General features: G+C 31.3%; 1 protein-coding gene across 3 annotated transcripts in view; it reads left to right on the top strand.

Annotated features, from left to right (window-relative positions):
• The window catches only part of LOC132740826 (nicotinamide/nicotinic acid mononucleotide adenylyltransferase 1-like), a 39,058-nt gene extending 15,895 nt beyond the window's left edge, over window positions 1–23,163 (top strand). The window contains exons 4-10 of one of the 3 annotated variants that reach the window (XM_060728840.1): window positions 177–322; window positions 1,179–1,318; window positions 4,777–4,878; window positions 5,520–5,578; window positions 6,538–6,636; window positions 16,567–16,909; window positions 22,960–23,163. In XM_060728840.1, coding sequence (XP_060584823.1) covers window positions 177–322; window positions 1,179–1,318; window positions 4,777–4,878; window positions 5,520–5,578; window positions 6,538–6,636; window positions 16,567–16,909; window positions 22,960–23,007 — 937 coding nt within the window. In that variant the 3' untranslated portion in view covers window positions 23,008–23,163. Of the gene's footprint in view, window positions 1–176; window positions 323–1,178; window positions 1,319–4,776; window positions 4,879–5,519; window positions 5,579–6,537; window positions 6,637–10,315; window positions 12,367–16,566; window positions 16,910–22,959 lie in introns of those variants that run through there. The other 2 variants (XM_060728841.1, XM_060728842.1) reach the window with 2 other exon arrangements.
• Window positions 23,164–26,736: the final 3,573 nt, after the last annotated feature.

Genomic DNA, 26,736 nt, shown 5'->3' with positions numbered 1-26,736 from the left:
ATTGGCCATCATGAGGCGACACATGTGATTACTGATCGCTCTTGTTTTTAAAGGCAATACACCACCATATTTTTTTCATACAAGAATTTTGGAAGCATTGTTTTTTAAAATTCAGACAATAATTTTTGCAGCAGAGTTATAGCTCTTTAAACTACGGATGTTTTGCTTTATTACAGAATGGACACCTGGGAGTGTGAGCAACCAACCTGGACAGAAACAGCTAAAGTTCTTTCCCATCATAAACAAATTCTGGACAACCAAACTAACACTTCTGTCAAATTTACACCTTCAAAAAAGAGAAAAAAAGACAAAAGAAATGAAGGTTTGACCTTTTTTTGTGATAAATAAAGAAAACTGCTTTAGATTTTCAGTTTTTTCTAGAGCTTAAGTCATATTTAAGATATTTGATACCATTTCAATATCTGTCATTGTCATTATACCCATTTCATGTTATTTCCTGGCAATTTCTTGTACCTTCCTTATTAATTATTTCCTTATTGTTTTCATGATTTATTTGCACTATTGATATTTTTTGTGAAGACCTGGTAGACAAATGAATTCACATGATACATGATATGTCATGTGACTGTATTGTAATGTTCTAAAAATAGCATTTCAAAATCCTTGCTGATTTATAGAATCCTTGCTGATTTATAGAATCCTTGATGATTTATAGAATCCTTGCTGATTTATAGAGTTTGTGAATTACTGATTTGTTTTCATTACAATTTATGCTCTGCCATTTTGTCTGAAAATTTATTGCAGTCACACTGTATATGATGAACACAGTGACTTTTTTTCACATATTTGGGAAAGATGGTGTGCCATGCAGGCAGGGGGGAAATTTGTTGTTGTAAACCATTGTAGGAGGGGGGAGGGGGAGAGGAATCTAAATTTGCCAAGTTTAAGAATAATCTTTACAAATCAATTCAATGAAAAGAAAAAAGAAAAAACAGAACACCAGAACCCTGCACATTCTGCTTTCCTCAGTTAAAAACACTCCAAAACATCTTTATATTTGATAAAATCTGGGGGTGGGGTGGAATTGTTCAGGAATTGCGGAAAGATTTATACTTGTTCAGATGAGGAATGGCCAAAATTGTGTTCAGATAAGAAATAGGGCAAAATTTTGGCACCAAATTGGTAGTTAAAATCACTGAAACATTAATATATTTCAGAATATATAGACAGAGTGAACTCCCCTGGCCATACAAACAACAAGGATGAGAGTGAGAATGAAAATGTACAACTAAAGTTGTTATGTGGTGGTGACCTTCTAGAGTCTTTCGCAGTCCCTGGTCTATGGAAAGACGAGGATGTATGTATTATAACTAATATAATTAGGCTCATAATATTTTAATTTGTGTATAAGGGTCTGATTTTAAAACTCTTGTGCCAGATTTGCTTCCTTTTTTTTGCCTCCACAGTATCTGCAAAGTGATGGCATTATAGCGATTCACCTGTGTTTAATATTTGTTTGCAGTTTTTCACAACTGCAATGTTGTTTTATAAAGAAAGAAGGTTAAATATGTATAAGACTTTCTGATTCAAAGTTCATTATGTTGCCATTATTTCAGATATAAGGTCAAGTCATTAATGTTATAAATCCTTCATGGGCATCCATGGTCATGTTGAAACATAGCAGCATGGCTGAGTGGATAATACATCAGACTAGACTAAACTATGATTAAGTTTTTAATCCGGTCGCTGATCATTAATGAAATTTATTATTTTTAATTGACTAACAGTTTTGTGATAGCCATTGCACATCGCCTTTACTCTGGTTAAACACCGCGTGTATATCAATTATGGAAGATTTGCACGTGCTTAGATGATCGGGAAAAAACAATCTATTATTATTGCCAAATCCCATAATAAACTCGCAAAAATGTCACACAATTATACCCGTTTCGGACCAATGCTCTCATTATTTACTGTTTAGAGTAGGCGGTCTATCGCTTTGCATACAGGTAGAAGGGTAGTATGAAGCGACGCTCTGATTGGATAATGATAATTAGCAGTCGTCATATGGGCGGATACAATCTCTGTTCTTTACATCGCCAAGTAATTACTCTTTGGGAATTAAGATTTTATCGGCGAGGTTGACTTCTCTTTGATCAGTTGGGAGAGCGAAATGGAAATATACACGGCGAAGTTTTCGCCTGAATCGCCCTCCCGGATGAGCCCTGCTAGTAATCTAAGGATTGCTGGTTGCGTGGGTTCAATCCCCGTCAGGGGCAAGCAGTTGTTTGTGTGAGCAAGAAACTTTACACTCATTGCCCAGTACTGGCTGGTTCCCGGAATGGATTCAAGAGTGTTCAATAAGCTTATAGCTTCTAACACAATCAAAATGAAATAATTTCGTATCAACTAAAACATGTTTCCCTGGAGAAATCTTGTTACAACGTATATTAATTATTATTTTGATATACATGGAAAGCTTTATCTTCTCTGTAAAATTGATCAGCAATCATCTTGTATATCATGATTTCCTTGTTTATGTGACATTTGCATCAAATCAAGATATTTAATTTTCAAAATGTTCGGTTGTTACAAATGGTAATAAAACGTTTCAAACACCCACTTACTGTTTAATCTTTGAGCTATTCAATTGAAATCTTCATAAAATTCAGTAGGTGTTTTAATAATGGAAGATCTTTATTTGTCAGATAGTAAAACAGATTTGAGGTTAGAAAGTTGATGTGGTGAAGGTTGACTTTTCACCTTGAAGCAGCATGCCTCCAGATTCATGCTAATTGTCATGAAAAATTGAAAATGCATTTAATATTATGTTATTGTGAAGGTATCAAAAGAATGCAATTTACACATTATCAATGGCACTTACAACCCATGTAAATTACAATAAAAGAGGTCAAAATATGCAAAAATAGCCCATACTGCGTTAGTAATGCAGTAGAAATATAGTTATAAATACTGAAAAATTGGTCATTTATCGCACATAAAATGTAAATAATTACTAGAATTTTGAATCTTTATAATTTTCCTAAAATTTTAGAACATTTTTCCCAGGTTTGATTTTATCAAAAATTTCTTTGCTCATCTTTAAAGGGACTTCACTGAGGTTTTATGACATAACAAGACTGGAAATAATTTTTCAAAATAAAAGTTCTGTTTGATGTAAGTCTAGACCAATAACTTTGCAAATTCTAAATTATTTGCTCACTTGGTTTTTCCAGAATAATTATTTAAATTGTAAAAAATGACCAAAAATGGAAAAGGGCATCCCTTTTTACTCAAGTCTTCAATTTATTTTTGAGTCATAATATTTCTTAATTATCTTTTACATAATCTTCCTGTTTAAGTTCTATTTATGTCCAATTGAAATTTTATGTTTTTACGTTTTTTTTGACACAGTGGAGTTCCTTTAATATGTTTTTGTTCACACATAGAAAAATCTGTCGAATTGGTATTGTAACTAATAAAAGTATTATACTTATAAAAGTATTATCTCTGAGCATAAAACATCACTATGGTAATAGTCAATTTAAGATATTGTCCAAGTTTGCATAGCAAAATTACATGATAATTGTACACGTAAACTTTCTGAATAAAACAAGAGTGGAACTAAAAGAAAGTGTTGGAGCACCACACTTAATGCTGTATTCCGGTATATACCGGACAAGGAACTAGAATGATTAAATGCTTAAAACTTGCCTTTTCACTCGCCGAAAGTGAGTGGGGCATGTGTGAAATCATCTTTAAACCTATTTCCTTCCTGTATATTAAATTACATAGACATTCTTTGTAATAAATCTGTCAAGTAATGACTATAAGATTACGGAAACAATATGATTTTACTGTATTTAGATTATTTAAACAAATATAGTTTTTAATTTATACACTTTAAATATGGTGAAATCTGAAGAGCTACTGTTATAACACCTTCCCTGTTATCATTATGAAAATATTTTCCATTAAGCTATAAATTTTATGTTTTCATAAGTGTGGGAAGTTATTCCATTTCACTGACTCTGAAAAAAAAGCAATTAAGTATTTCATTCATTGTGTAACAGATACGGTGAAAATGCAATATTGAAGGATGCTGCGTTGGCTGATGCATTGTGGCTTTATATTGGGGTAGTCTGTAGGATTCATGTTTCCAAAACAGTTTTAACAAAACAGAAAATTGCTGTATTGATTTGAGAGTGAAAAACATTTCCATACATAAAAAAAATTCTATTTATTATGTGTTTTCTAAAATTTGTTTTTTAACAGTTTAATCACAACCTGTGAGAGTTTGTGATTTGTTAATTTATTTCCCTTAAGTAAATTTGTTGAAAATATGCATGTTAATGATTGTTTAGGTGCTCGATTTATATCTGAAATATGTGTGTGTGGAGCCATGTCTTGGGTCTACACGCAACATAAGAGGCTAGTTATTTTCTAGAAAAAAGTGTTGTTATTTTTAATTGGTGCCAAAGACCAATGTGAATTTTATAAGTCAAGATGTCTTCCCCAAACCGGGACGAGCAAATTTTTTTTTTGACTTACTTGTCCATTTTTGTATGAATCATATCTTAACTTTTCCATATGATATTCTCTATTTAAGTAGTTAGTTATTGAAAAATTCCACTTGCTCCTACAGGCTGTGGGACAACCTGAGCAACACGGAAAAACAATTTTGCGGCCCCTGCAAAATTTTAAGTTTTATGCATTTGGAAATTTCATGAAGAATTTAAGAGGCTGTAACTTAAAAGTATAAAACTATGGTTTTGCCTTGGTATTAGAACATAAAGCGCTTTGATATATTTACAGATTGAAGAAATTGTGAAGAAATACGGCCTAGTGTGTATAACAAGGAATGGATCAGACCCACGAAAGTTTATATACGAGTCTGATGTTTTGACACGGAACCAGGTATACATTCACCTCCGAGCATGACTTGTTTTGATTATATTCTTTTTCTAATCTGCCGTCTCATTGTCTGCCACAGAAATAGCAGATAAAAAAATTCCTGCAGAAATAAGTTATTATACATGCGTAGATATATGTATGAAGGAGTATTTTTACACACTATTTTCTTTCTTCAGAATCAGAGTCTGTTCTAATTTTAGGCATCAACCACAGAAGTGAGTTGCTGTACAGCACAATCATCTATCTACCTACACAAATGAGCCGTGTCATGACAAAACCAACATAGTAGGTTTGCGACCAGCATGGATCCAGACCAGTCTGCGCATCCACGCAGTCTGATCAGGATCCATGCTGTTCGCTTATCAACTCTATTACAAGCGGATGCGCAGGCTGGTCTGGATCCATGCTGGTCGCAAACCCATTATGTTGGTTTTATCATGACACAGCTCAAATAGTAATGATTCAATATCAATCATAGAGAAGTTGGCCCTTTTACTTATATACTATATACTTAATAAATCTGATGTGTTTTAAAGACAGTCACAGTTGAATGAGGGCATTGTTATACAGTTTTATAATAAACTGTCAAAGAAAAAAGAGAAATTATAGTTAAATAAAGAATAAATGATGTTTTTTTATTGCAGGATAATATTACTATAGTAACAGAATGGATACAAAATGAAATCAGTTCTACAAAAATAAGGTAGGGCAGATGATTTTTTCAATAAATGCAAATGATATTTTCACAAATTTTGGTATGAAAACTTTTACAGTGCACAAAGCTGTATATATGCTGCCAGAAAATTATTGCTTGAATTAAAAAAAAACAAAAAAACTTTCAAAATGCTGGTATGAAATAAATATAGTAGTAAATTATCATTAAAGCAAATGGGACATCCAAGAAATCATTGCTAAATGGATGAAACCCTACTTAAAATAGTAGTATGATATTTTGTTCCAGAATATTTTATTCTGTTTAAGTGTAATTTTCACCTTGTACGTTACAACTTTTGAGAATCAACCATAATATAATGGAACCAATATAATGTAAAAATGGATGAATTTAATTGTATAAAATATATTTCATAGCTTTATACCATGAAAAAAACTCTTGTTTTAATAAATAATATGGTATTAATGTGTCTGAAAACTTATGGTGGGGTTGTTGCAGCAGTTTTAGCTTGCCTGTAACGAAGATAAAAACATGTTATTATGACTGCTGGGTCGTTACCATTGAAACTTTAATACAGCCTGAGTTATGCCCCTATACCATATGAAAGATAATTTTGAACTTTTTACTTAAATCACGTGATCTTTAACATTTTATTATCATAGTTGTTACTGAACATTCACAAAGTTATTCACCTTATTGAGAAGAATCTATAAATAGAGCTATTTTGAACATCTTTTTCAAGCAATTGTGGTCACTGGATTGTCCAAGTCTTCAAATTCTTTCATGTGAGAAAGTTATCCTGCTAGCTTAATGAACGTTGGTGGTTCTACTCAGGTGCCCATTTGTGCCTGAAATAACACACAGAGAGACACCCAAGTCTTCCTCTGCCAGTACAGCTGGAAAGTTTGCCATATGACCTATACTGTGTTGATGCGATATAAAACCAAAATAGATTAAAAAAAGGTTATATATTGTGATACTTTTTTCAGGCGTGCTTTAAGAAGAGATGAAAGTGTGAAGTATTTGTTACAAGATTCTGTTATAGACTATATACGAGAACATGAACTGTATGGCATGAAATGTGATAAGTAAGCTGTTTTCTGATTGGTTCGTTGTAAACTGTTTTCTCATTGGTGCATGCAAATGCTTGTGGTCATGCGACATCTATCTGTTGTAAATGTGCTATTTATCTATTAAACCAGATTATGAATTGAAAATTTGAAAAATTTCTGCATTTGAGTACAAAAAAGGATCTTACTTTATTCTACTTCTATTGATTATTTTCTCATTGTTTTTTACTTTGCTTGTTTATTTTAATTTTCTTTTTTTTATTTTGATGCTGTTAAGTAATTTCTTAATTTCTGAGAAAGCCTTCTATTTTTCAAGATAACTGATGCATTGAAAGCTTTGACGTATATTGCCATGAAGATCTCAACAAATTTGTTATGCTCTTTTTACTTCAATCATTGATCTACAAGTACCTGATTTTCTTAAATGGACATGTCCAGCATTTTTTTTAACTATTGGTAATTAATTTTAGGGATTACAAAAATGAAAATTTAAAGTTTGTCAGCCACCAGTACAGAACTGAGTCAGACTTCACATATGTGCAGGTGGCCTGGCTCTATACTGGTGGCACGGGCCAATAGCATTCAATTTCCAGTAGGGAAATGTTTAAGTCTCATAAAAATTCAGTTGTCTTTCTAAGCAAGAGACCACCAACTACAGTATTCTAAAGTCTTTTATGATTTACGGTAGATGGTTTGTAGTACTTCTCATATTTTATTTATGTTAATTAACTATGTTATATTTTGAATATTGGGTTTATTACTGTCGGTATTAATTATAAAAATCAGTCTTATAATTAATCAATGTTTAGGAAATGTAAAATCATATTCTTTAAAGTTAAAAAAGTGGCAAACTTTAGGTTTGAGCAGTGCAAGCATCTTCAAATTCTTTTATGTGAGAAAGCTATCCAGCTAGCCTATTGAAAGTTCTTTCTCATGCCCACAAATCTTTTGCCTAGCCTAAAAAGAAAGTGCCCGCAGCAATTCATTCATAAATACAGTAACATAGCGTGATATGGGAGTGTCTGAGCAAGAATGTGAATGACTTGAAGCAGACCTGTCTTTTTCTCTAAGGAGAAACGGTTCCTCAAGTGAAAATTAAAAGTATTAATATGCATGATTTTAATAAGTAATCTTGCCGAGTACAAAATCACCATCCTTCAGTGCTTTCAGCACTTTGATTATAGTATAACTTGCTATTTTCTCGTTTCTATATCCATGCATAATGACTCTATACATTATATATCATGTAAATGGGACATAAAACTATTTATGCCGTATACCTTATTCTATAATCAATTCTCAGTCTCATGATGATAGGTCTGCCTAAACCTTAAGAAATATACTTACTTTATTCTTATATATTATCTGAATTAATATTACTTTTATGGCTATTATATATATCACATTTCTATCTTTATGGAAATTTTATAGCTTACATGGAAATTAAGTGAGGGTCAATTAAAAGATATATATTGGTTTTCTGTTACAATCTGAAACGATAAAGGTCTAAGATGATGTTATATCTTCATGTAAGCTGCTCTGAACTTAAACTTTTTCCCATAAGAAACGCAAATATTTTAAGACATTGCAAGATGATGTAGTGTAAGTGATGATATGTAAATGTAAGATCTCTCTTAGGGCAATTAAGACCATAATGTTGGCACTAGACTGTCAACCACTTAGATATTTACTTTAAATGGCAAATATGTTTACAAGTTCTTTTTAGCTCGACTATTTGAAGAATATGAGAGCTATTGTAGTCGCCTCGGCGTCCGCGTCAGCGTCTGCTTTGGTTAAAGTTTTTTTGTAAAGTCAAATATCTCAATTATTACTTGAGATATTCAATTGAAACTTACAATACTTATTTATAGTAACAAGGAACATCAGATTGACAAGTTGGATAACTCTGCCTACAATATTGACAGAATTATGCCCCTTTTTAGCTCGACTATACGAAGTATATGGAGAGCTGTCCTACTTGCCCCGGCGTCCGCGTCTGCGTCCAGATTTTTGATTAAAGTTTTGGTGCAGTAAAATATTTTTCACTATAACTTTGTCATTTCTTAAGGTATCAACTTCAAACTTCAAATATATGTTTCTTATCATCAACCACATCTTATGTGACAAGGTTCATAACTCTAGCACCAATATTTTCAGATTTATCTCCCCTTGAACTTAGAATTTTCCTTAAAAAATACTAATTTTTACTGTTACTTCTTTATTTCTTAAGGGATCAACCTCATACTTCAAACATATGTACCTTATCATCATCCCCATCTTATGTGACAAGGTTCATAACTCTAGCACCAATATTTTCAGATTTATCTCCCCTTGAACTTAGAATTTTCCTTAAAAATATACTATTTCTTACTGTTTCTTCTTTATTTCTTAAGGGATCAACCTCATACTTCAAATATATTTACGTTATCATCATCCCCATCTTATGTGACAAGGTTCATAACTCTAGCACCAATATTTTCAGATTTATCTCCCTTTGAACTTAGAATTTTCCATAAAAAATATTATTTTTTACTGTCACTTATTTATTTCTAAAGGGATCAACTTCATACTTCAAAAATATTTACGTTATCATCATCCACTTCTTATGTGACAAGGTTCATAACTCTAGCACCAATATTGCAAGAATTATCTCCCCATAAACTTAGATTTTTTTACTAGAAAAATGTTATTTTTTATTATAACTTTTTTATTTTTAAAGGTATCTACCTCAAACTTCAAATACTTATTCCTTATCATCAATTTCATTTTATGTGACAATGTTCATTACTCTTGAAGCAATATTTACACATTTATCTCTCTTTGAACTTAGGATTTTCTTTAAGAAATATAATAACTTCTTTACTTTTTAAGGTATCTACTTAAAACTTCAAATATATATTTCTTATCATTACACAAATGTTGTGTGAAAAGGTCCATAACTCTAGCATGACTATTTCTAGAATTATTCCCCTTGATCTTGGAGTTTATATTAACAAATGTTATTTTTTTACTATAACTTGATACATAATTATACATAATTGATTTTTCTTTCAAAGTTTTGTCCTCCTTACTGCGTCCAGTATTTTATTAGTCGAGCTTCGCTGTCTCCTGTGACAGCTCTTGTTAACTTAGAAATTTTGGTTAAAGTTTTTTGTAAAGTCAAATATCTCAATTATTGCTTGAGATATTCAATTGAAACTTACAATACTTATTCATAGTAACAATGTACATCAGATTGACAAGTTGGATAACTCTGCCTACAATATTGGCAGAATTATGCCCCTTTGGAATTTAGAAATTTTGGTAAAGTTTTTTTGTAAAGTCAAATATCTCAATTATTGCTTGAGATATTCAATTGAAATTTAAAATACTTTTTTATAGTAACAATCAGTTTGCAAAATTGCATAACTCTGCCTGCAATATTTGCAGAATTATTTGCCTTTTGAAACTTAGAAATTTTGGTTAAAGGTTAAAGGTCTTCAAAGATATTTACTTGAAATTTTACACATGCACTTAGGGTCATAATTGGAGGGTCATACTATCAAGCACTTAGAATAGTCGAGCATGCTGTCCTACCGACAGCTCTTGTTTAAAGAAAATAATTAGATTATTTTTTTGTTGTATCAATCAGTCATAGTTTTATATGAATTATCATTAAAGTAATTTTTTTCTTTATTTTTTTTTTTCGAATGTAAAGACAAGTTCCTCAGCTTGGGTTCCTGTCAAAACTGTAAAACTACGTGACTTTCAAAAAAAAAAAAAGATGGATTTTGCTGTTTGCAAAGAAAAGCTCTTTAATTGAAGAGTTTTCTCCTGTTGTATTAGTTGATGTTTTGAAATGGGAAGATTAATTCTTATACACAATTACTATCAATATTAGAGGTATGAATCTTTTCAGATTTGTAATATGACTTATAAATGAAAGAATGGAATTCGTTCTCACACTTGCTACATGATCAACATTTTTTTCTGACAATCAGTTTGTGTAATTTGAATCTATGGCATTTTGAGTCACACACATTATTGTTTTTCTTTTTATAATTCCACAATAAAAACAAAATGATATAATTCTTAATGTTTCCTTGGAGGGAAGAATCAAGTTTTGTTTAGAAATTTTCTAGACATTTAGAATTTAGTTTTAGAAATTTAGTGCATTTGCACAACCGCTAGTCTTGCTTGTAAGGAAATATCTGTTTTTGAGTGATACAAAAGTACTTGAATGACACATATTGTTCAAATAACCTTTGTTTTAAATAAAGTCTTAAATTTTTTCAAAATTTAATAATCTTCTCTGTAGTTACTGTAATATGTTTGTGTAGTGTCGTAATCAATTTATTTAAATCATTTCTGTTGTTTTTAAAACAATTTTTGGCAACCAGTATTTAATGTCATGACTTTCAAGAACGCTAAGAAAACATGTTGATTGGTATTTATTAAGTGGAAATTTTAGAGATTTTCGTCAATTCCTGAAATTCATCAATATTTCCATGTTGCTAACTTTACCACTTACATGTAGTATGTAATGTAAGTGCTAAAGTCTAAAGGCCTCAAAATATTTTGAAAAAAAACAACAATCAAAAACATATGATATGATTCTGATTGCCAGCACTAACTGTTCTAAATGAAATGTGTTCTCAAGACCCTTTGATCACTGTTGTAATTTTGTAGTAACACTGTGAAATGATTTTACTCTTTGTCATTCTGTTGTATTGTTATTTTTTTTGGAAAATTATACTTTTTAAGTTTTTTACATTGCCTTGATACATTAAAAGTCTTTTTTCTTCTTTTTTTGTAATTTTCTCTATATTAGAGAGTTCTTTTATTATGGAATAGTATGTAGTATTGTGAAGAGAGGATTTTATTGTTTTTTTATGGCTCTGTGAAATGTTTTTTTATTACAGCATATCACAGTGCCTGTTTAACATTCTGTCATTCTGTGACACTAACTTACATTTAACTGCTATGACACCAGCCCAGTAATGCATGACCTTCCCAAGAATCAAACCAGTTGTCATAGGGTAGCAGGTTCAATCCTTGAGTGAGCGGAAATTTCTGTCTAATAGTCATTTTCCGCTCAGAATCATGTGGAATTAGTAGTTGGTCACTTGCGAAGAAATTGACAATTACTGGTTAGTTATCCAGGAAGACTGTTACGTGGATTAACTACAGAGATATGATCATAAAAACTGACAAAGTTAACAAAAATTCCTCATACTTTTGAGGTCAAAGATTTTTTATGTGTTTGGGATTTGTCACGGACCACATACAAACCTTATGTGGGTTTCAGGTCACATAGGTCATGTTCAAGGTCAATGAGGCTAAAAATAGATTTTTGATATGTTTTTTTTCTCTTTTGGCAAGGTCATATCTGTACTTTGTTAAAATTATATTTAGGGGATCTTCCGTCTGTGTCACTAAGATTCTTGTTTGCTTAGAAAATTTTGAATACCTAGACAAGTTTTGAATCAAATTATTTCACAGTATTTGTTGTTGTTTTTTTGTTTATACATGTACTGATGTTTTTTTTTAAATTCCTTTGTTGTTTTGATGTTTGCATAATATCATAATTATATAGATGTTTGCTTTTTTCAGAATTTCATATGTAATGACATGTGCCGTAGCACAATCTGAGTTTGTTTTTATTTTCTTTTGTATATATCCACATTTAGTTTTGACACATATTTTTTTGATACAGTTAAACTTGAGACCACAAACAAATGCAGACCACAATAAAAAACAAAACAAAAACATTTAATACTAAACTTATGTTTTCATTTCTCAACAAAACGTTATATTAACCTTGTTTTTATTTTTTGTTTTTTATAATCACAGGCACAGGCACGAGTATCGGACCTGGGATGAAAATATATGACCAGATTGATAATAAAACCTGTGTTCATCTTAAAAGTGTCTAAAACCAAAAAAAAAAATTGTAAAAAATGACCCCCTTTAAAATATACTATAAGTTAAGAGAAGGCCGGAAACTCCAGATTCGAGCCTACGAGCAAGGGATTCATTTCCCGAGCCGTTGTGAAAACAATTGACCAGACAATTAAAAAAGACTTTGATCACTATTTCACGTTTGTATTAAGCTTCCAAATGAGACCGACCCCAAGTCTCTAGCCCTTCCCGTTCATGAAATATCTATCAGGAAACGAGCGAATTCGTGCTAAAAATCGTTGGTAGACAGAATTGCGGCACAACGATTCGGTACGTAAACATAGACTAATACATGTTTGTCAGATGAGTACGGGTCAAAATCACTTGAATTTTCTAAATAATATTACTAAATAAGTTGGACCACTCACACCCGTCAGTAGCATCTGATACACGTAAAATTCGAATTTAAAACCTTTCCACGGTATTTAGATTCCTTTCAACGCCATTGTCAATCAGCTGTTCGATATTTTGTAACGAGTCTTCTGATTGGCCAATAGCAACGAAACCGCAACGTTTCACACAAGGATGCATAATGGCGTAGAAAGCGATTGAAAGACCGTGTAAATGTTTGAAACTCGAATCTCGTGTGTATCAGATGCTCCTGACGGTTGTGAGTGGTCCAACTTAATGTATTTAGTAATATTATTTAGTAAATTCAAGTGATTTTGACCCGTACTCAGCTGACAAACATGTATTAGTCTATGTTTACGTACCGAATCGTTGTGCCGCAATGAGGGACAATAGTGGATTATCTTCCCTTGATAAAAACCGAGGTTAACCAAAATGTAAGTAGGTCCAAATATTTGGAATCCTTTGCTTTTATCGTTGAGTTTTATGTAAGACAGGTTGATATGTTTTAATAAATTATTTCCACATGCATCAACAAATATGTAAACAATAAGAAAAAATGTTTCATTTATGTCAACAGATTCTACATCTTATCGCAATATTTAATCTGAATATTACAAATGATAATAATTAGCCCTAATTAATTCAGTTTGCTACAAAGAAATAGGCGATAAAGTCCGAGTAATCCAATTGCTTAGGACCTACCTATTTATAGGGAGTACTCAGGGGAGGTTATTCACTAATGTCCCCCATTCTGTCTACCAACGATTTTTAGCACGAATTCGCTCGTTTCCTGATAGATATTTCATGAACGGGAAGGGCTAGAGACTTGGGGTCGGTCTCATTTGGAAGCTTAATACAAACGTGAAATAGTGATATAAGTCGTTTTTAATTGTCCGGCCAATTGTTTTCACAACGGCTCGGGAAATGAATCCCTTGCTCGTAGGCTCGAATCTGGAGTTTCCGGCCTTCTCTTAACTTATAGTATATTTTAAAGGGGGTCATTTTTTACAATTTTTTTTTTTGGTTTTTGACACTTTTAAGATGAACACAGGTTTTATTATCAATCTGGTCATATATTTTCATCCCAGGTCCGATATTCGTGCCTGTGATCACAGGTACAGGTCTTTTTAAGCTCAGGGTGAGCTTTTATCATCAAATGTCCCTCATCTGAGCTTTTATGATTTTTGAATGTCCATCGTCTGTTGTCTGTCATCCATCCTTATTTGTTCATTTACACTCTAGTGGTCACATTTTTGGCTAACTCATCATCAAACTGTGTTAGGATGCTTATCTAGGTAAAGGCTGGGATGAGTTTAAACATGGGTCATCTCAGATGAAAACTAGGTCACAGGAGCTAAAAATAGAAAAATCTTGTTAACACTTAGTGGCTACTGTTTTGATCCAAATATCCTGAAAATTGATCTGAAAGTTTGTTTTGATGATTTCTAGGTCAAGTTCGAATATTGGTCACCTGAGGTCAAAATCTAGGTCAGACTGCCCATATATAGAAAACTTTGTTAAGTGCTCACATTTTTGACTCGATCATTTGACATCAAATTGTCAGGATACTTGTCTAGGTAATTGCTTGGATGAGTTCAAACATGGGTTGTCTCGGATGAAAAACTAGGTTACAGCAGCTAAAAATAGAAAAATCTTGTGAACTCTTTAGTGGCTACTGTTTTCATCCAAATATCCTGGAAATTGGTCTGAAAGTTTGTTTTGATGATTTCTAGGTAATCTTTGAATATTGGTCACCTGGGGTCAAAAATCACATCGCCCAAAAACCTTGTTAACACTCTAGTGGTCATATTTTTGACTCAATTGTCATCAAACTAAGCTAGGATGCTTGTCTAACTTAATTGCTGGGATGAGTTCGAACATGGGTCATCCCTGGTGAAAAACTAGGTCAAAGTAGTTAAAAATAGAAAAATCTTGTAAACTCTCTAGTGGCAACTGTTGTTTTCCAAATATCCTGGAAATTGGTCAGGAAGTTTTTTTTGATGATTTCTAGGTCAAGTTCAAATATTTGTCACCTGGGGTCAAAAACTAGGTCACACTGCCCAAATATGGAAAAACCTTGTTAACACTAGTGGTCACATTTTTGACTCAATTGTCATCAAACTTGGTCAGGATGATTGCCTAAGTAATTGCTCGAAATGAGTTTGATGGGTCAGGTGAGTGATCTAGGGTCATCTTGGCCCTCTTGTTTGTTTTGTTTTTTATTATCATATTTGAACATGTATTGGCTCAGGTTTGACAACACTATTTATTAGATTATTAATTTTCTTTTGTTAGATTCTAAGATTTTGATATTAATCTCTAAAATACTTTCATATAGAATTTATGCTATGCTGTATGTATGTAAACATCAGAAAAACTGGAATACATGTATATTTATATTAATTAAGCCATTAGATTTGTTTCTTTTAAGTCAATTTACAGAAATCGGTAACATTTCAGATTTGGTCAATGTCAGTTACATTTCAGATTCGAATTTCTTTAAGGTTACTGCTGTAAATTGTTGAAAAAATCTGGCATTTCTGTGGCACTGCAGATTGTCATATATACTTGTAGGTACTCTGGTTTCAAACTTGCATTAAGAATCAAAATATGTGCCAAATCATTATTGTCCAGACGTCTGCTTGACTCATTTTTATGCATAATCAACCAAGCGTACAAATTTTATTAAAGTTTATATACTCTATATACTATATTTAATCAAGACTTTGATTAATCTCTCGGTGGTATGAAATAACTGTCATTTAGTATTAATAACTTAGTATTATCACTATTTAATAAATGTTCTAAAACCTTAATGTAAAATAAAATGTTATGAACATCAGACTTTGTCTATTTTGTTTATTTATTATGTTTAAATTGAAGAGAAACTTTCATTTTGAGTAACTTTTATGTTATATAAGTAAAAGATACTGTGATTCCAACCATGTTTGCTTACATTGTAACCATATTGTTTTGATCCAGGCAGCTGGCTGGAAAATGGTTTAGATAAAGTTCAAACTTCAATAATACTTAAGCGAAAATACCAGTAAATACAATGTATGTACTGAACTGTTGTACATAGGGAAAATGATCAAATTAACTTATGAAATCATTTATATGAATTTTACTGGTTGATAAGCAAACAATGAATAATAAGGATATTATAATGGTATCCAATTCCTCGTGTCTTATTTTAGCAGGTAAGTTGTTACTAGTTACATTTTACAGATATAGGCACCTATCGACAATCTGTTTTCATGTACATGTACATTTCCACTATTATTGAAACAAAAAAATATATCCATGAACTATGACAGAATGTTTGTATTAGTCATAATGTGTTTTATGTTGTCTTGGTAAGAAATAAATTCACTCGAAACTAAATATTGGTCTTGAGCCACTGTTTTCATTTCATGCTCGGCAATCGATTACATTTGGAAAGATGAAGAAGTCTGATATGCGTTATAATTAACAATTTTATAAACTTCTTCAAACATGAAATTTTAGGGGTTGACATATGAATATACATGTACATAATTATTTTAACAATATGTGTTTTAATGTTTGATAATTGTCAGTTTTGTGTATTTTAGAAAGTATCAAGATAACTTGAAATTTAAATGTTTGCTTTCTGTTTTGCTTCTCCCGGACAAACAGTAAGTATATAGAGAAAACCACACCGTCACCTATGTCAGACATAATCGAGTATGTCGATGACGGACTCCCCAATGAGTCGATCACTATCATAAGTACCCGCGAATCCTTGTTGAAGTCACCACGCAGATCTGTAGAGAAAATGGAGAGAACGTCCAGCTCAGTTTCGATGTCGCCAAGAAGACTTCTGAGCTCATCGGCAAAGATGTCTAGGAACTCTTCTCCTTCAAGTTCACCGAGACGCATGATTGACGACGATGAACCAGAATCGGACAGGTCGAATTCCCCGAAAACCACACCAGTTTGTATGAGCGATATTGGGACAATTGTGCGTCGTGTGAGAAACGTACGTGTTAGTTTTACTCCTGAGACACGTGTTTTTGCTTATGCTGCCACAGAGACTTGCGTTTAGCAAAGCTTTGTCAATGTTTTTATACTATACTGCCATATCATGTGATGTTATTATTTCGGGGCTGAATATTTATTATACATTTATATATATAATTTGCTCCGTGTTGTGGATTTTTATTTTGTAAGCTTGGAGCCGAGAAATGTGAATTATTGTGAGAATATTTTTTCAGCTAGATGTGATTTTTCAGTATGGTTAAATGTTGTCTTAGATTAATTGTCTCCACATACTGTTGTATATTGCTAACTTAAGATATTATGACTAAAATGGTTATATGCCTCAATGGTTATATGCCTCAAATGGTTATACATGTATACCTCCAAAGTAGGTACTAGCTTGTGAATCAAATGTAGTCAAGTTAGTACATGTACTTTAATCCAGAAATGTTTTGATCAATCATTACCAATCCTTCCAAATATATTTCTTATATTGTTAATATTTTACTAAATGAATACTGTGAATTCACTTAAATTCGTGGACAAGAAAGGTCGTGGTTTTGTCATACAGGACATTTTCGTGGGTTTTAAATCTTGGATTGTCTATATTTTTGTAAAAAAGTAAAGTGCAAATGGTGTAATGCAAAAATCATCTTACAGCAAATGAAATAGAAATTTGTTGGATCTTAAATTTGTGGATGGACTTATCCACAAAACCCACGACAAGAATTAGTGTCCCACAAATAATAATGATTTTGCAAGGGTAGAAAAATAAAGATTGGCTGTTTGTGTGAAAAAAAGAAAACTTCATTATTGGTCGTAACTTTTGCTAAGAAGTTTTTTTATAGTGTTGCAATTCATAAGGATTTTTTTTCCCTCATCTTGAAAAAGTTAATTACAGATTTTTTTTCGGCTTGTACCTTGTATAAATGAAGTTAAATGGATCTTTGTATGTTGTATAAATTGCAGTAAAATGGGTCTTATATAATTGTACCATTTAAAGTACTGTTGTTGTATATTGTTGGCCTACAGTAGTTTATACATATAGGATGGTGCTGTTTATATTGGATGCTATTTTAGAGATAAAAACACTAGTACCTCGTTAAACAAACATAAATCTCATTGTTTTTTATATATATATATTGGTGTTTTTTTTTGCATTTTTTGCATGTAATATAATTATTGTAGATGTCAGTTGCCTGTTTGTTACTGTTGTTGTTAAGAAGTATATAATTATGTTAATATTTACATTTGTAGAAATATACATGACAGTATAAAATAAATAATGTATTTTATTTATAAATTATTGCTTACATGGGTATTATTTTAGTGTTTTACAATTTATGCCAAAGATATTTTACTAAATACATTTATTATTAGAACTTAGTGTAAATCAGTCACATATCTTTGTCTAATGAGAGAATATGACTTTTTTGCATTAAGCTTTCAATGTGCTTTCATATAAAGATGCCAAAATCAAAACTGATTTATTATCTTTCCTGTCTCTCAGTATTGCATAAACCAAAGACTCAGACTCACACATGTAAAAAACCAAAGACTTAGACTCACACATGTAAAAAAACAAAGTCTTAGACTCACACAAGTAAAAAACCAAAGACTTAGACTCACACATGTAAAAAACCAAAGACTTAGACTCTCGCATATAAAAAACCAAAGACTTAAATTCACACATGTAAACATTATAAAAGATAATTTTTTTACAGGCAAGCCCATCACTCTTTATAACTTGTTACTTAATATTTAAGCCATTTAGCTATGAGGTTGCAAATGTTTTAAATCCATTTAGCAATGACGTTACTTGCATCTTGGCCGTATCAGTATGAGGAACTGCATGGTCAATGGTTCTTACTGGGGTGCCAGTTTGTGCATAAAATAATGCATATTGATGCATCTGAAGTCTTCTTCCACTAGCTAAGCTGTAAATACATGTAACTGTTCCTAAGCCCACTTGTTCAACTAATTGTGCTACATATTGAGATATTGTGCTATTTTGTCTATGGGCAATATCTCCCCTCTAGAAGCGAGATTCTGACCCAAAACAGAAATATCACAGAATCTACAGAAAGATGAAAAAAGTATTCGTGATTTGGCGGCCATATTGGATTTTCTGTCCTTTACATACATAACTTCAAACTTGATTTTAACATTAACTGAACGAGTAAACTAACTTTTAAACTCGGTTTACTAACCTTAATACTTTGTTAAATGCCCTTTGAACCTTATAACCTGCATAATTCTCCGTGGTATAGACTTGTACAGGCTCTGAACATAGGCGGGTGTAATCTCTTGCCAGATCCGAAAAATTTCGTCAAATAATATCTGCTCACTGTTTCTTATAACTGTACTATTTGAAAGTTTCCGTTTAATATATAACCAGATATTTTCAATTATGTTTAAATCGGGTGATTGTGCTGGCCAAAACATAGATTTTATACCGTTTCTGGTCTTATAAAGATTGACACTGCGTGCACGATGAACAGGTGCGTTGTCGTCCTGAAAAGTGTAAGAGTTATCAGCAAAAATGACGAGCAATAACTGGCCAAAGATTTTCTTCTAAAATTTCCTCGTATTTTTGAGCATTAATATTACCACTGACTTTCGCTAGAGTACCAACACCATGCCAAGTGACAAACCCCCATATCATTACTCTGATCACCTTCTTGGTACTGGAAGATTTCGGAGTCAATAAATCAGGGCTGCGTTTCATGGAGAGTCCTAAGTCTTAAGTTTGTCTTAAGTCAAAAATTGTGACAATTTTGCGTTTCAAAGAAAGTCTGAAAAAAGGTCCTAACTTAGGACTCCTATATTTATGACCAAAAACAGTCCTAAGTCTAGGAGTGTTTTAAAGGTATCTTAAGATTGTCCTAAGTCAAAACCACTCCAAAATCAAACAACTTTTTGTTGAATTTTGTTTTGAAAACTATTTAGAATGATAGATAATGGTCTAACTAAGAAAATTAATCCGAACACCAATATCTTTAATTCAGTCATTAACGCTGTAAAGACGGTTAAAGAGTTGTTTACATGACGTCACAATTTAGCCCCAAATATCGCGTGCAAAACAAGACGCATCTATAAATAATAATATTACTGCGCGATGTACAATTGCAGTTGCGTAGCAAGCAAGGGGGTTCGTAAACATTTTTTAATATGAAATTAAATAAAACAGTTATATTATCGTTTTTCGTGAAATATGGTATATAATTTCACTCAACATGATAAGAGGGAAATACATTACTTTTTATACTTGCTATAATCAATTACATAGTATATCCAATACGGGATTATGCGCATGCCATTGTATTTTGTAACTTTTTTCAGGAGAGCGAATTGGTCGTAAGTCTTAGGTTTAAGACAAAAGATAGGACAGTTACTTGAAACGGTCTTAAGTGCAAAAACTTTTTCTCCTAAAGTTGGTCATAAGCCCTAGGATTTAGGATTAACTTAAGACTCTCCATGAAACGCAGCCCAGGTCTATACCCTTTGTCACGCTTCCTCCATATTAAAACTCTATTGTCACTGCCAGTATTACAACTTGACTTTCATCAGAAAATATCACATGATCCCATTCACCTACTACTTTAGACCTTCTTTTCTCTCTACACCACGAAAGGCGCTTTGTTCTATTCACCTTTGACACAATAACTCTTTTCTTACTCACTCTTTTAGAAAATCCATGTTTATGTAAATGATTTTGAACAGTTCTTTTACAAACTGGCTTTGATCTCCCCTCATTAAATTTACTTGTTATGTCTGCTAATGAAGCCCGACGATTGCACTTCACAGTCCTTTCAAGATGGCGATAATCTCTGTCTGTCACTAATCGAGGTCGGCCTGATCTTTGTAAATTTTCCACTGATCCTGATGATTTGAATTTTTTTAAAATAGATGAAATGGTACTGTGAGGTTTCTGTAAAGTTCTCGAAATTTCCGCTATTGAAATTCCATCATTATACATACAAACAGCAATATTTTTTACATCAATGGTCAATTCTGAACCTTTTCTACCCATTTCAAAATAAGTGCAGAAGTAAACATTCAGTGACGTTTTTCTAGCATAATTTTACGTCAGCATGTTTTTCCAATAATTTATCTATAAATAGACTACACAATAAGCAACCAAGGTCATTGAAAATCATTTTGGTGCAAGGGAAAGTAATCTCTCGGTAATAACGTTATGACGTTATCTCCCATATTAACGAATACTTTTTTCATCTTTCTGTAGCTTTGGCGCATCAAAATATTTTGACTCCTAAGTGCACCAACTTGGCGATATTGTTTGCTAAGCCAACAGAATGACTTAAAGTCATCTAAGCTTAAATACAAGTAAATCACTAGATATGAAATATTACTAAATCAAATAAGAGTTTCAAAGTTGCCAAAATTAGCATAAAAGAAAGTACTGCACATTTGGTTTCTTTGATGGAAGTGGAACAGTGTATTATACGCTAGCCGTAATTAATGGAAACATTTTTTGTCTCGGCCAAACACTACTAATTCTTTTATGATATAATTCATATTTATAAATTATAATAATTTCAATCGGTTAAATATCATTTATATTACCCACTATACTCGTATACGGTATATCATACTTTTCAAATAGCATAAATGAAAATGTGTGCATTTTTTTTATAGCGTTGTCAGACTATTATACAGTGAGTGAAACGAGCTGTTACACAACATGCTTGAGAGAAAGTTAAAAAAATATCAAAAAATATCTCACTGATGTCAGGGAGAGATATAATCCATATTCTCCTGGTAATCTTTACTGAATATTAAGAATATATTTTATTGATATACATGTATCTGACTTAATACATATTATGAATTAATCAGAATTTTAAATTATGGACCAACTGCTGAGCTTAGGGGAATACATATTTTTTGTTGACTTGATTTTTTATTTGGAGATTGAAGTATTTTGGCTTAATGGGGGAATATATGTTTTTTGTTGGCTTTTGAATTGTTATTTGGAGATTGAAGTATTTTGGCTAAATGAAGTATTTTTCCCCTTTTTTGTTATTTTATAAAAAAATATAAGTGATAATAGTAAATACAAAACAGTGCAAGGAATTTCTTTATAATTTATATTGTACTGTACAATATAGGTGACCATGTCACTGCATTTCAGCATTTTTTAGACAAAGCTTAAATTAGCAGTATTTTTTTTATTATGTTAAAAGCTAATTTTGTTAAATGATGCGGACATTATCAAAGGGGAGTAACACAGTTGTACCTTTGAAAAGTTTGCAGTGGATACTTCCCTTGAATGAATTTTACTTCTGATTGTGTGTATCTAATCATAACACATTGTTGCGGAATCACGGAGCTAATTATATTTTGGTATCTGTTAACATAGTTGGAGTGTGGAGAGCAATGTATAAAAACATTTGACATCAGTTTTCTTATTTTGTCAACGAAACATGCATTCTGAAAATAGATGTAAAAATTGCCAATTTTTATTTTAACATCCTTTTTATAAAACTTGTATAATTTAGGATTTGGGCGAATATTTATTTTTGAATCTTTGAAAATATACCTCAGTATTAATGAAAAACATTGTTCACTTTATACACTGAAATAATAATAAGTTTTATTATATAATGTATATACATGTAGAAAGAAAAGAACAGGGATTGTTCAGACTTTTTTCTGACATTTTATCGTGCAATGTTATACAAAATGTATCTTATTATAATTCTCTTCACAAGCTTTACCTTTTTGCACTTAACACAGAGGGTAAATGTACATGTATACTGTATTGTTATTTCCCCTTTTTTGCTTGAAAGATTGCTTGTAGATATTTTTTATAATTTCCGAGACAAATCGAGCACAAAAATCTTTTTTATTACTTTTTGCGCTTATTCGCTTACGCTTTCTTTGCTAAATTTGCCAAAAGCTTTATGTCACAAATTATTTGTATGTAGTTTTATATATACACTTTAATATATAGAATTTTAAGTACTGAAAAGAATTTTAATTACCAAAAAGAATATTAAAAGTATTTTTCTTTCTTTTTTTTTCCAGTACAATCTACAAGGAATCTTTCAGCCCAAGAAGATACAGCCGAAGTAAACGGCGAAAAACTGAATGTTAATTTATGTACAGACTGACTGATATTGTCATGAAATAATAGAGTTTTAATTATTGTTTTATAATCATATGTACTTGAAAGGGTTAAAGCTATGTCAGGCTAGATATACTAGTACTGTAGAAGTTTTGTTGGTTTTTTAAAAATCATACATTCCAGTAGTATTTAATATTCTTTTGCTTATATATCATATCAAGAATAGAAATTAAAACAAATACTAGTATACTAAATGTGTCGGTTATTTAAAGGGACTCCACTGAGGTTTTTTTGACATTAAGAGTCTTGAAATAATCCTTTGAGATTATTACTCCATTTGATGTAGATCTAGACCAATAACTTGTATGCAACACTTTTCACTTAAAATGGGTTAAGAATAGTGCAATGATATGAGTTTTCATTTCATCTGAGTATATTTCTTAATTATCTTTTGCATATCTTTCTATTTTAAGAACCCCAGGGGATCTATGTAAGAAATTCAAATTTTGTTTTAAGCTTTGGGACCTCAGTTGAGTTCCTTTAACACACATGTGAATTGTATAAGGAATTAGAATAAAATATTTTGTAACAAAATGATCAACTGCTTTTTTTTAGTAGGTTTAGTAATGATTCAATGCATGTGCAACCAGTTGATTTATAATTGAAATTTACATTTAAGCATCATTGTTTCAGTTAAAATATTTTGGTATAATTTTTATCAAGATGGAAACATTAGATATCTTAAGAATTGATTACAGTCGGCCAAACATAGCTTTATACCCTTTATATAATATTATTAGTTAAAGCTGGGACATGATATAATGGGACAAGAAACTTGAGCTTTGCGCTGTGTTATATTTTCATCCAATCAGGAGACTGCCATTTTGTCATGTTGAACATTGTGAAAGGGTTTTTTTTTTTGTCAATGGTAAACAGTAATAATAGGGAAGTATTATGTGTATAAGTTTTTAATAGGTTTTTGCATTTAAATGGTTTTAAAAGATTCTGTAAAAATTTTTTTTCAGGGTTTATTTTAAAAAAATAGTGCTAAAAATTAAAGATGTTAAATTTGTAAGTTAATAAGATTATTATAAAGATATTACCCAATTTTACATTTCATGTGAATAAAGGGAGGTAATTAGAAATTTATTTTCTATAAATTCTTAGTCAATTTTTCCAAAAAAAGTGAATGCATGTAATTTATTGATTTGGTTTTTTTATTGGTTTGTTTACCCTCGCCACTGGATTTATGATAATAGCATTTATATAGAATGCAAACACTATTTTTATCTGGCTATTGACTTTCAACACCAACATGAGAAAGATTATCTAGTTGGTAGTTGCCTGTGTCTATATATCATGTCCCAGGTGTTTGTTAAAAAAAAAGAATTTTTTTATAAACTTGTTATTGTCTGTTATTAGGTTTTTTGTCAGTTTTGAAGCTTGGTATATTTCAAACATGTTTGTTTACATAAGCTTGTTGTTTATTCAAGCAAATAGTAAATGCAATATCAAAAATTGAAATAATATTTTGATACAGAATTAAGCCACAATCATGAAAACACTTTCGTATTTTTAGCTTTGAAATGATTTTGGATGCAGTTGGAGGAAAGGATAAAAATTTAAGAAAAAAATTGTCAAAAGCTCAGTGTTATTATAACCAATCTTTGATTGTAAGCCGCAATAATTTCAGTTTCTTTTTTCAAAGCTGTGCAGTGTGACAAGGTGGTATAATCTAGCCTGTACAATTATAGTATTTTGATAATTATTGCAGGTTTTTTGCCAACCCATTATTTTAGTATTTAAACCCTTAAACTATTAATTATTGAGTGAGAAATTGTCTTTCAACAAAGTATTGCATTGTTGTTTATTATTGTTACTGCTTTGAAATCTTTTGATATTTTTAAAGTTCGAAATACAATGGAGTGTTGACTGTATGGAGTATTTTTATTAATATTGAATTTTTTGCTTATATTTTTGGCCTCTGTTATAATGAACAAAATTGTATACATGTACAATTGTAGACAAGTGTATGCATAAGTATATATATATATACCTAGATTTTATTATAAAACTCAACTGACGGCTGGTTATGGAGTCTAAGTTCTCTGAGGGATTTTTTTTTGTTTGAACCCCTTTTCTTAATTAGCCATATGTCCTTGACATTGATAATTGTTACCAGATTTGATGACATGGGAAAGAACTGCTGTTGCATTAAATATTATTTTATACAAGAGTTAACTCCCTTAGAGTAATAAATCGTAGCCTTTTTTTAGAGGGAAAATGAGTAAATTAAAAGTTGAACAGGCATGGGATCCAGTACTTAAAACATAAGCAAATGAATTGTGATTATTGTTTTTTCCTTATACCAGAACGGTTTACTACGTATACTAGAAAGAATGGTGGTCATATTTTACATATTTACTTTCTTTATTTTGATGATGATATTACGATTTTTAGAAAAAAGATTATTTTGTGTTTGAATAATTACAGATTATAGACTTTAGTTCATAAAGATGGAGGAATGTTTCTGCTGTTTGTGCATTGTATTGATAGACATATACCTAAACCTAACCAAACTAATCTAAGAAAATAATAAAAAGCCTGAGTGAGAACCAAATGGGCCTTTTATATTAATAATGATTTGATTTGTGTTCTTTATTATTAAATTTGTGACCAGTTTTTAGCACACAAAATTGTCTATATAATGTTTATATGAATATTGTAATGTTAAGTCACTGTATGTGTATTTGTTATTAACATCTTGTCATGTAGTAAAAACATAGGTCTCAAATATCTCATCTCAAATTCTACCACTATATAATTATCTTAAATGGACTTGTCCTAGCAATATTGAATAAACCATTCATCATTTTAGGGATATTTTTCGAAATATGTATTGACTGAATAGCAAACAGGACAGACCGTGATAAAATGGCACAGATGTTGGCTGATATTGGGTCTGAACTGGTCCCATTGGTAGATAAGTTGCTGCCAGCATGTCTGTGGGTTAAAGAAAAGATTTATATCCGTACCAAAATGGTCGTTGATCATAAAAAATTTGATAGTGCCAGAATAATGATGACTAAAGTTCCTATTCCAGCTTGTCGGCTTCATAAAATGAAAGATAGCTGTTATTTGCTTATAATTCAACTTTCAATTTTCAACAGTATTATTAAATGTTTGAATTAATCTTGGTCTTAACTTGTTGCCATGGGTAGAATGTGTTACCGACAGCAGTGTAAGAGTTAAGCCCGTTGATTGACATTTCAATATTTAATTTGGGGTAAATCAAGTTTTTAAAATTGGTGGATAATTTGAAACATGTTTAATAAAAGGTCTTTCTGTAACTGAATGAAAGTCCTGTAGTCAAATTTATTGATCAAAATTAAAGAATTACATTGCTGAAACTTGCCGGAATGTTTTCTGTGATATTTTTTGTAGAGAATGAAAATTCGTTTTAATAGCTCCGAAAATATGGGTTATTTTGGTTTCATTACTTTTAAATTAATTAATTTTTTGTTTAATTTCCTTAAAAATACTAAATGTTTGGTTTAATTACCACTACAATGGCGATAATTAAAAGATGTCAAGCTATTTCTTGCGAAATGTACCATATTTAAAAAAAAAAAAAAAAACGTACATTGCTGCTGTTCTCATTTAATGACCATATCTGAAGAAAATATTAACAAAAAGTGTAATTTTTGCTCCTAAATGAAATGAAAAAACAGAATAAG

Source organism: Ruditapes philippinarum, unplaced genomic scaffold (genome assembly GCF_026571515.1).
Source record: "Ruditapes philippinarum isolate M1 unplaced genomic scaffold, ASM2657151v2 ctg230_1_1_1_1, whole genome shotgun sequence".
Classification (NCBI taxonomy): domain Eukaryota; kingdom Metazoa; phylum Mollusca; class Bivalvia; order Venerida; family Veneridae; genus Ruditapes; species Ruditapes philippinarum.
This window is presented reverse-complemented; position numbering and strand designations above follow the sequence as displayed.